This window comes from Leuresthes tenuis, unplaced genomic scaffold (assembly GCF_036924035.1).
Source record: "Leuresthes tenuis unplaced genomic scaffold, fLeuTen1.0.hap1 SCAF_8, whole genome shotgun sequence".
Classification (NCBI taxonomy): Eukaryota; Metazoa; Chordata; class Actinopteri; order Atheriniformes; family Atherinopsidae; genus Leuresthes; species Leuresthes tenuis.
The window spans coordinates 16,269,781-16,280,284 of NW_027325362.1; the positions used below are offsets into that span (position 1 = coordinate 16,269,781).

The following is a 10,504-nucleotide window of genomic DNA, read 5'->3' on the forward strand; positions in this document are numbered from 1 at the left end:
AAATTGGGAAGGAGGGGGTAGAAAAGGTGTAACAGTACATATTCTGTGTTCAGTGAAGGTCAACACAGTTGTGTAAATAAAAATGTATCCTTAACCTAATCCCTACATTTCCAAGACCATTGAAATCCCTCTGTAATCAGAATACTCTTCTGGAAATCGGACATCTTTTGCACTCTTCTGGGGGTTGTGCTTATGCTGAATGAGATGGAAGCAACAACTCTCCCTCTGTTTTGTTCAGGGTCGCTGTTTCATTCTCAAGGGTGAATTTTTGCTTTAAACAGATGGCAAAATACAAAATCTGATTTTACAGAATGCAAGTAAGCAGAACTCAAGCGTGATCATTAAACTCTGGGGTTTGGTATGGAGGTCACAACATTGCTTTACTGTTTGCACTGTACCACTAGTATTACCACTCCCTGAGAGCACATCAACAGTTTATATCACGCTTGCTAAACATTTATAAAACTGAGACCGTAGTCCGGCAACAGAATGCAAAACATCCGCAGAGATCCAAACAGAAACACAAAAGGACAAGATGTATTTGAAAAGGCTGGGGGACTTACATGGTGGAGGGGGGGTTCAAACATACGTATAGTTTAGGTTTAAAAATGGAACAAGAAAAGCTCTGAAGTCACATAAAATCAAAGCAACGGGTAAGAGCTGTCAAAAGGTGCATTTATTGAAATACACAACACTCTACTGTAAGATATGTTTCCCAAACATCAGCTAGATTCACTGTGGAGCAAAGATGCCGGTAGTTATGATAAGGAGAACTGAGGAAGAGTGCTAATGGAAGAGACTTACACAAACATTTCATAATTTATAGAGCTTTCATAAACGAACACTCAACATTATACACATTTTACTGCAAAATTACACACACTCAAATATGAGAAACATAAAAATAAAATAACTAGTGACACAGTATCAACACTGAAAGACGCTGATAGACTGAAAATAGATTCAAGCAGTTTGGTCTACAATAGAGAACACACACATCCTTTTTTTTTCTCCTCAGTGATTCAATTGAACTTCAAATACTTCCAACGGCCTGTTCAACTTGTGATGTTCATTCTAACAGCATCACACTGAGGACTCCCTTGTTGATAAAGTTAACGTGTGGTCCAGTATTTCATGACATTATTCTGCATGTGTTAATCCTCTATGAATGATCCAATATGGGTATGAACTAATACAAAACTCAGCAAAGAAGTAAAGCACATTACATACTCACCAACAAGTATAACTCCTTAAGTATATACAACACGGTTTTACAATGGAGAGAAAGATAAACCAGCAAAAGGGGAAGCAGTCATTATAACTCCAGTGAACAGTTTACTCATGAAAGTCATCATACAAACCAGGGTATATGCCAAAGGACACATATAAAATGATAACTAATATAAAGTAAAATCAAAATGTTGTCCTAAACATTTAAATATCAAAATATTCAGTGCTATTTTAAAAAAGGAGAATAAATTAAGTAATAAAACGATATATACATAATACTGTACATCACATCACACCTGCAGCAGATGTGTTTTCCAGCGATTCCCATATCAGATTGCATAAATTAAACTGCCTCCCAATTAATGGCACCCACAAGATCTGACAACCATATTTCTGTATTTTTTCAGGATGACGTTTGAGCTGTCATCAAAGTAAAGCACTGATATTGCATTGAGCTTGGTTGGGGCACAGCAGGGCTTTGGCACATTGTCAGGAAACATTAAATGGACCTATGAATGAGAGCAGACGCATAGCAGGTTTAAGAGAGGTGCAACAGCATTAAGTTTCAAATGAATTTGAAATGCTAAGGACATTATTAGCCCATAATATGATTTCACTGCCATGTGCATGCGCAATACAATCTAAAGAGCACTCACCAGGGTTTGCACAATTGCATGATTTGTTGCATTCATGTGTGCATTGAGTGGAAACGAGCATTCACCATCACAGTAAAACGCTGCGTAGCCCTCTGGTGCAATGATCCAATCCTTAAGAAAAAAAGACAACAGTTAGCTAACGCCAGCCTGACCACCAAGGGTTAGTTCTATAAACATTTTTCCTAAGAAATGTCAAATAATTGTTACCTGCCAGCCTAAGTCTCGGAAGCTGACATAAAGCTCATGCTTCTTGCAGGCTTGCTTCTGTTCACTGGTGTTATAGTCTGAAAAATAAGCTAATTCATTAAAACAGAAATGACACATTACACAATTACATTGTAATTATTTCTTGAAATAACCATTTGATGTGGGAAAAATCCTCTATCCGTTATGCCTCTCAGTCATTTTGAGTATTGAAATACACTACTCACACAAATGCTATTTCAATTCAGTACACTTAATTTATGGACTGGAATGAATACATACAAAACTGTGAACGATGTGGCTCATATACATGGTAAAAGAAATACTAATAATCTAAAAAAAACAATTAACATCTGAACTGCAACAAAAGCGCACACACCTCCAGTTTTCGGTTGTCTTGATGATTCTTGTTGATTGTTAGATTTATTGCGGTTGTGGTTCTTCTTTTTCCCACCAGCGGCTCTGACAGAGCGAAGCAACACCCCACTGGCCTTAAAGAAAGCAACCAGGAACGGCTGTTTGGACTGGGGCCCGTTCCTCCCGATTATTCCAGCAGATTTTATGTTGATACTTCGTCCTTTAAGAAAACACAAAGTAAATAAAACTTTCACAACAACAACAGAACGGCTGATTCAGTAATATTTATGGCTAGTTTCATTATGAGTCTGACCTCAAAATACAAAAAACTAGATAAAACCATCAATCTTAATTTGTGAATTTAAATCTATTCATTGGAGGGATCATTTGTCCAAAAAAAATTATTTAAGCAATTTTTTAATAAACAGTTATTTTTTTATCAAATGCAGTCATTGTGGATTGTCTCAAAATATTAACTTATTTACTAATTTATTGTTTCCACAGTGAAAGAGTCTGAAATAAACCTGTGGACAGGTCAAATGAAGAACAAAGTTCATCGAAAGGAACACTTCACTTGCCATCAATAGTTTCCACACAGAGCTGCAGGCCCAGGTTCTGCTGTGGGTTCATCACCCAGTGGTTACTGGTGGCTGTTATGTCAAATACTAGCCAGCCCCCATCGGATGCCTGGACCTTTTTGGAGTCAAGCAAGAATGTTTCTGCATCTCTGGAAGTAAGAGAAAAGAGAAAAACAAAACCTGTGTTAAATACACTAAGAAACCTTAATCAGTTAGACTGAATAAATAAGGATGTTTATGGTAGTTTCATCACCTCAATTTCTTTATCTATTTGAAACAAAATATATCCTGATAACAGTATGTTCAGTGAGACTTATCAAACTTTTTTTGTTGGATTTTTGCTGGATGTGAAAAGACATTTCAGCTATTATAAGGCTGTGACTTATGACAAACTGCATAGTTTCATGGTAAAAATAGGAGCCAAGAGTTCAGCTTTTTGATGGACAAAACTTTACAAGACTTATGAATCATGTATATCAGATCTTGTGTATTTTTAGCGTAAGCTTGACACAAGGCATCAATCAACCCTGGCTTGAAAAAGCTCTGCTTTGCAATTTGCGTTGGATTCCTTTCAAACAGTAGATCGGATAAGGCAGCAGCTGTTAGGTTTTTGTGGTTACATGGCGCTGGTTGGAGACAACTGAGGCTTTCCATGTGGCCCCAATAGTTCAGGAACTTTACGTGTGTTTATTATGGGTGGAATAAATCTCCAGATTAATAATTATGAGGGATACACAGCTGAGCATAATTTTGGAGAGACAGTTTATAACTTAGTTTGTGTTGTAATTTGATTTGTTTCACTGAAAGATCACTAATTCTATGGGCATATTTAGGAAGAAAAATGTTTATCCCACACCTTAATCTGTGGTTCAGAGGTACATTTCCAAAGAGTGAGTGAGAGCTAGTTCTTACAAAAAGATAGAGATGACAATACACTTCTTTGGCAAATCTGTTCCTTGTAAATAGGGTTTATTTACCACTTATCTGTGCAAGCAATTTTCTTCCTTTTTCAGTTGCAAAGTTCAGTACCTGTTTAGGATTAAGTGTGAGTCTAATGTTGTTAAGTGAGATCAGGTTAACATCAGACAGAATTTACAAGTTTAAAACAATATCATTTTACATTTTTGCCTACAACTGTGCACAAGAATGACAGTTTGCAGTAATGCCGGTTTCTACCTACCGAGGAAAGAATCCTGTTTTAAAATACTATGTAATGCACAGTAAGACGCTGAAAGACCTGAACTGTTTTCCCTGGGGTTATAAGTGATAAATGTGTGCTCATAGAGGACTGTAGTGGGATAGATAGGACCCTGGTAAGACGGATCTAAATTTGTTTAAATAAACTCTCCAATTTCACAATCATATAACTGTGCAATGAGTTACTTCTTTAACAATGACTCCAAGCTTGACTTAACCCTAACAAAGTAACTTTTAAAGTCATGACGTAGGGGGAGAGAGGTGCAGGCAGTCTTTTGCTTGACTTGACTTAGCGAGATTGCTATTAAAAACTTTGTCAGAATCTCAAACCCCATCTGATATCCCTACAAAAATGGCTATAATTTTCTTATCCAAGAGTGAGTTCACATATGGATTTTATAGAGTAAGCCAGCTGAAAATCATTGGCAGTGATGAATCTGCATTTGCAGTTTTTGTATAGGCAGCATTCGGTCTGATAAGGTCAAAGAAAGCACAGAAGCATACGGCTTTGCAAAGGAAGAGCACTCAGTTAAGATGACGTTAAGATGACTTGTTCCTTTTTGTGAACACTAATTCAAATGCCTTGTTCTTGGTGAAAACATGTGTGAAAACATGAACTGAGCACACTCCCCCTTTAGGATGGCAGACTCCATTGACTGAGACCTTTTCAAAGCCCAAGAGGGCCATATCTTTCCTTCAATCACCCACACACATTTTTGGCAAGCAAATGTGGGCCCACTTTTAAGTACACCCTTGTGTATTCAGCTATGTCATGCTTTAAACTTCCGGAATATTGTTAAGACAGGCAGGTGGTCAGTGATCATGGGAGCACCCAAGGGAGCCCCTCTACCCCTAATATGGGCCCTCGTAGTTTCAGCTGGGACACAGCCAGCTTGGCAGGCAACACAAGACGAGTGATAACTGATGGACCTTCCAGGCAACATAAGTGGCCAACTTGCTAATGGAGTTCTCTTTATCCGAGAACTATATTTGTAAGGCAGACATGGTGAGAATGAAGGAGAGCAGGGTTTGAGATAGAAGGACATTTGTTAGAGGTGGAGAGTCTCAACAATGAAAGGACAATAACTGATAGGAGTACTTTCCATTCTTAAATACTAAATAAGACTGAACACATCAAGGCAGCCTTGCTATTATCACAGTGAGGTACTGACTACTTTTTATAAATATAAACCAGTTTTTACTTGAAAACAAGATGAAGTCTTGTCATCTTTGTGTTTCTGAGAATATCAAATAGTGGAGACCTGACTTCATGGAGATCATTTGCTGCATTTCTTTTATCTAAAATGTCAATGAGAGTCATTATTCAAGGCCAAATTCGTTTTCTTTCAAATGTCAAGGATCAACCGGGTCAACTTCAAATTACAAGTTCTTTTAAAAAATGTATAATCTCTAAAGTCTGTGAAATATCCTTTAATCAGTGGTAGTGGAGCTATCAAGCATCAATATATATATATTCAAATCATGAAGTGTAAGTGTCTTATTTGGCCCCTGCCAAAAGGTTACGTTAAATCGTAATTAAACTATAATTACTGATGTTTTACAGGGACAGAAGCAGCATTTGAAGGTTTATGCCGGTTGATAAAATGCTGGGAAATATTTTTTTCTTCCTTGATACGTTGCCTCAAGTTTAAAGTGTCAAAAAAAGACAATATTCTTAGTTGAAATTATTTAGTGTGAAAACACAAAGCAGCAGAAAACTTAAATCTTTTGTAAATAGAACAGTACTTGTATATAAAAAAAAATAAATAAAAAAAGACGCTATTTACAATCCACCACTGTCTAAAATGTGTGATTCTGGTTGATTTACCACTTACTTGTTTTGATATTCCCTGATGACTTGATATATCGTAACCTTCAGAGTGATATTGTCGTAGCGCACATGACTGCGGTCCTTATAGATCCGAAACTCTGCGGCAGTCACCGCCTCTCCATCTGGGATCTGAGTCAGATCAAAACGGAACTCCTTGTAGTGTCTTCTTTGGTGAGAAAAGTCTTTATCTTTCTCCACTGGGAAAAGAAAATATTTTACGATGAACTTAATTTTCTACTGGCAACAAATCTAACCATATGAAATATGAGTTCACCTTGTGTTGCTCAAAAGAGAAAGCCAGCACAGAAAAGGAATCATCTATCACATCTTCTTTTACATTCAGGTTCCAATCCAAACATTTTGACTACCAACAAAAGCACTTTCCAGTTCATTAAATCAGTCAGCTGAATACAGGTAGCAGTTCCCAGACAGGCCCTCTACTGTGTGCCTTACTGCATTCTCTGGCCATGATGAATGGGCTGTCAGTTAAGAAAAACAGGCTGATTTCAATTAAAGACACTTTCGTCTGCTCCTCAAGTGAGAGAAAAGACCAGACAGGATTCTTCATCAACATGTGAGCGTCTACCATGACCTCATTTCTGACCTCCTACTGACCTCTGGTAAAATCCCTATAGAGTATTTAAATTATGTTAGATATTTACAAGTAATTTTCCCATATAAAATAAATAATGCATATTTTTTGGGGGGTGAGGTTGCATTTTTTTCCCCCCATCAAAATCAAACATCAAAGAAGATAAGCATGCAAACAGAGTGACGTGAACTGTCCCACACCCTACCTGGTAGCAGAAAATAAGCATGCGGCTGAGGCCAACGGATGCTCTGAGATTGGTGATGATATCACGCAGTGCATTTCTCTGATATTTTATCGAGAGAGAACGCCTGTGGTTACTTAGCACAAACAGGTCAGAGGTCAGGCCTGACTTCTACCCACTGAGTGTGTTCCATTAAGTTAGCCACAGGCTGTAATCTGAAGCAGAAGTGCCACTGAGAGCAAAGAGCTTTTAACTTTCAAATTGCTAAAGATTCAATAATAATGACTGTTACTCCCGAAGAGTCACGTGCATTCTTGTTCTGTTGCGCATTAATTAAATTCAGCCTGTTTTACCAGGACTGTGGTATAATTATCAAATAACTTGTGCTTTAATGCCATGTCTTCAGTCCTCTTTGTGAAAGTTACTGGAGTTTTAAACGACTGACTTCTTATCGATATTTTGAAAGTTCAAATGGTTACAGTAAGCATATCAAACTGCATATGAAAGGTCACATAGACGTTTCTAAAACAGTTGAGGCCAGTCGCTATATTTGAGTGTACTGTAATAAAGACAGAGCCCCATTGAGCCCTTCGCTGACAGTCCCCAGAAGTGGAACAGAGCTTTCAAGGCTGACAGTGTACATGCTCTGGTATAGTTGTAATTGGAAACAGATGGGCTCAGACCAAGGTGAGGGATTATCGTTTCAACCAATGTTACACAAATTCACTTTCACATGCTTTAGTCAATATTTTAGAGAATAACGCCCTCAAAAACACACAATACCAACACTGTGTTAAAGTAAGTTGGTTATAAAGTTTGTTTTAAATATCTTCAGTCATTCATTTTGCACGTTTTGGTATCTTGCCACGTGACTAATATTGCTCTCCTCAAAGAACAATAAATGCTTGAAATAACAGAATTTGACAAACGAGGCGACTGATTTCTTTAAGTGACAGAGCCTCACATATAGGCATCCATCAATATCACTCCCCTTTTAACAACAGGAAATAATTGAGACCAATTTTCTCAAGGTCAGACAGTCATCTGATAAGCTGCTCTGAACTGCTGGGTTAAGGGGTCGCAGCTACCGAACAAATGCAATCATTATCCAGATCGGCAGCTATTTTAATAGAAAGCAGCACAAATTGATCAGATCACAAAGTTGGGCTTGATTCAGTAGAATAAAAAAGCATTTCACATACAAGGCCAGAGTTACCCCTCAGTGACTGATAGTGATGGATGTCTGAAAATATCCCTATATATTTACATTTGTATGTATACTTTTCTTAGACATTAGTCAAGGAGGGAGTTAATGTAAAACTAAAATTGCTCAGCACCATTCTTTTCTTAATGGGACCCGTTTTAGTTCTACTTGTTTAATAATAATACAGTGTGAAATCATACTGTTATCATGACGGTGTAATTTCAGCAACACAACAAGCAGGTCAAGGAATGTATTTATACATCTATAGCTGGCTATGGTGCTGGAATGTCTTCTCCAATGTAATCTAACTTAATAGATCAAATCTTTTTTTTTCTCAAAGCGAAATAATAAAGTAAATCCATTTGAAACCCATGACTTCCCTTGAACCCATGAATAGAAATTAAGAGAAAACTAGTTAATTTATTTGAGATGTAGATGTCAAAACAACCCTGCGTGGCCTAACTATTGATGGGAATCACCAGCATCTTATTTCCGTTGATTCGTTCATTTATTCATTTCGATAGGCAATTCACCCCACATTAATAACACTCACCTAAATTGACAAAACTCATGACCATATCTGCATCATTGAGAAAGTTGGTGTCGTGCGCCGTAGTGAGAGCTGGACTGTGGCCCAACAGTGGGGCCGCTCGGTAAGGCTGCGCTACGCGGGAGTAGCCGGCCTGTTGGGGGTTGTAGTAACTTCTCCTGGAGTGCCCCTGAGTCTTGGCACTGAAACTCTTCCCTGCGCCCCGGTGCAACCCCTCCTCCTCCTCCTCTTCCACGGCCATGGCATTGTAAAGGTCGAGCATGAACAGCGGCGCGGAGAACGCCTGCTTCCCGGGAGAGAAGGGCCTCGGACGGTGAGGCAAGCCCAGGATGGAGAGGATCTCTCTCTGGATCTCCTTGCGTTCGTGATTGCGCAACCTCCTGTAAATAAAACTGGAGTGCACATGGTTGTCACTTAAACCGCATTGAGCGCAGGAGAGAAAACTCAAACAGCTCCAAGCAAGTCCAAGAAGTGCACGGTTCATAGGTGTAAGCGCTGTCATCGTGACAAATAGCTCACTTCAAGATGCGAAGGTGAACTACATTGCAAACTGTGAGGAGAATTATTTAAAAGTCTGCAAATAAGGAGTCATAGGCTTTCCATATTAACCGCACCACAGTTTAAACGGTGGTAACTTGACTTTTGAGCGCTCTGTCTATCTGTAATGGGGGTACCAGCTTGTAAGACAATCGCCGCTCCTCTTCTATGTGCGACGTTTCTTCGGCCGTTTTTACTCCTCCAAGAGTCCATCCAGAGTCCCCGCCACACCAAGTATTTATGGAGCTGTGACCCCTTCCCTCACCTTACTCCTCTGTCATGAAAAAACACGTAGGTACGCCCAGGACGTTGAGGGATTACTCGGAGTTTCCAAGTGGATGAAATGTGGTGAACTGTGTCAAAAGTGAGGAGAGAGAAGGACTCGACTCATGCCCCGGCTCGTTTTCTTTTTCTTTTTTTCTTTTTTTTTGTCTCAGAGAATGTGTATTGGGACTAGTTGCCCTTTGGGTCCATCCCACACTCAACTTTTATTTTTGCATCCTCCTCTAGCGGTCGCAATAAAACTTCAGCCCGGTCCCATGATGAATGTGGCTGCCCAGGAGTGTAAAAGGAGACACTTGAAATCCGAGAGCCGGTCTTAACGAGTGAAAGAATAATGACAGAGCCTTTTAATCACCTCAAGTTATTGAAGTCCGCGTGTTTACAGGAGAGGGCTCCAGCTGCATTTGCCGACAACAACCAGGATCCTGCTTTCATTTTGTGTATGTTGCGTAAATATGGATGGCGTTACAGAGGCAAATGTAAAAGCTAGAAATGTGCAACACATGAAAGGAGACTTGTCTGTGTTCATAATTTCAATACAGTTACAGACACGAGGACATTAAATTGGCATAAAGATAATTAAACATTGCAAACTGTAGGCTACTCCCATTGCAGGTCTGCATATTAATTTAATCTCATCTAATAAATTAGGAAAAGAGAAGGAAATCAGTTTTATTTTAGAACATTTACTTTGAAGCAAACAACCCTAAATCAGAAAACTCCCCTCTCAGAGGAGCATCATATAATCATATGTTTAAAAGGCCTTTAAAAAGAAAAAGAGGAAGAAAGGAGGAAGAACAGTTACTTAAAAACTGAGTTTTTCATGCGTTTGTGATGGATGGCTACTATCCCAAATGGGGAAATAGTTTTGGTCTTTCTGAGAGATCCTTCAGCCAAGACGGTATCGCCATCTAGCGTACAGTCTGCACACTTGCGTTGTTATTTAAGTCCCTCCTCCCGACAATTACACACACCGCCTCCAGAGGAGGGTCTTTAACTGGAGCTGCACTCATCCAAGTTTCCTAAAGAGGCGTCTTCGTCGAAAGAGCCAGGTGATGAGTGTTTGCTTTTCTTTTCTTCCACAGCAGTCGCACTTAATCATTTC

The 10,504-nt window shown here is 39.0% G+C and overlaps 1 protein-coding gene across 1 annotated transcript; it reads right to left on the reverse strand.

Annotated features, from left to right (window-relative positions):
- Nucleotides 1–850: 850 nt before the first annotated feature.
- bmp5 (bone morphogenetic protein 5) lies at nucleotides 851–9,465 on the reverse strand. Its single transcript, XM_072391109.1, has 7 exons — nucleotides 8,584–9,465; nucleotides 6,058–6,250; nucleotides 3,026–3,174; nucleotides 2,470–2,667; nucleotides 2,094–2,170; nucleotides 1,887–1,997; nucleotides 851–1,739 (listed from the first exon to the last, which is right to left on the reverse strand). Exons 1-7 carry the CDS (start codon nucleotides 9,080–9,082, stop codon nucleotides 1,590–1,592), a joined length of 1,377 nt encoding a protein of 458 aa, XP_072247210.1. The 5' UTR covers nucleotides 9,083–9,465; the 3' UTR covers nucleotides 851–1,589.
- Between the last annotated feature and the right edge of the window lie 1,039 nt (nucleotides 9,466–10,504).

Excerpts from the sequence above, each read along its gene's own strand:
- bmp5 (XM_072391109.1), bottom strand. The coding sequence starts at position 9,082 with ATGACAGCGCTTACACCTATGAACCGTGCACTTCTTGGACTTGCTTGG. Across the intron at positions 6,251-8,583 it reads CATGAGTTTTGTCAATTTAG|TGGAGAAAGATAAAGACTTT; the intron begins GTGAGTGTTATT and ends TTCTTTTCCCAG. Across the intron at positions 1,740-1,886 it reads ATGCAATTGTGCAAACCCTG|GTCCATTTAATGTTTCCTGA; the intron begins GTGAGTGCTCTT and ends TCTCATTCATAG.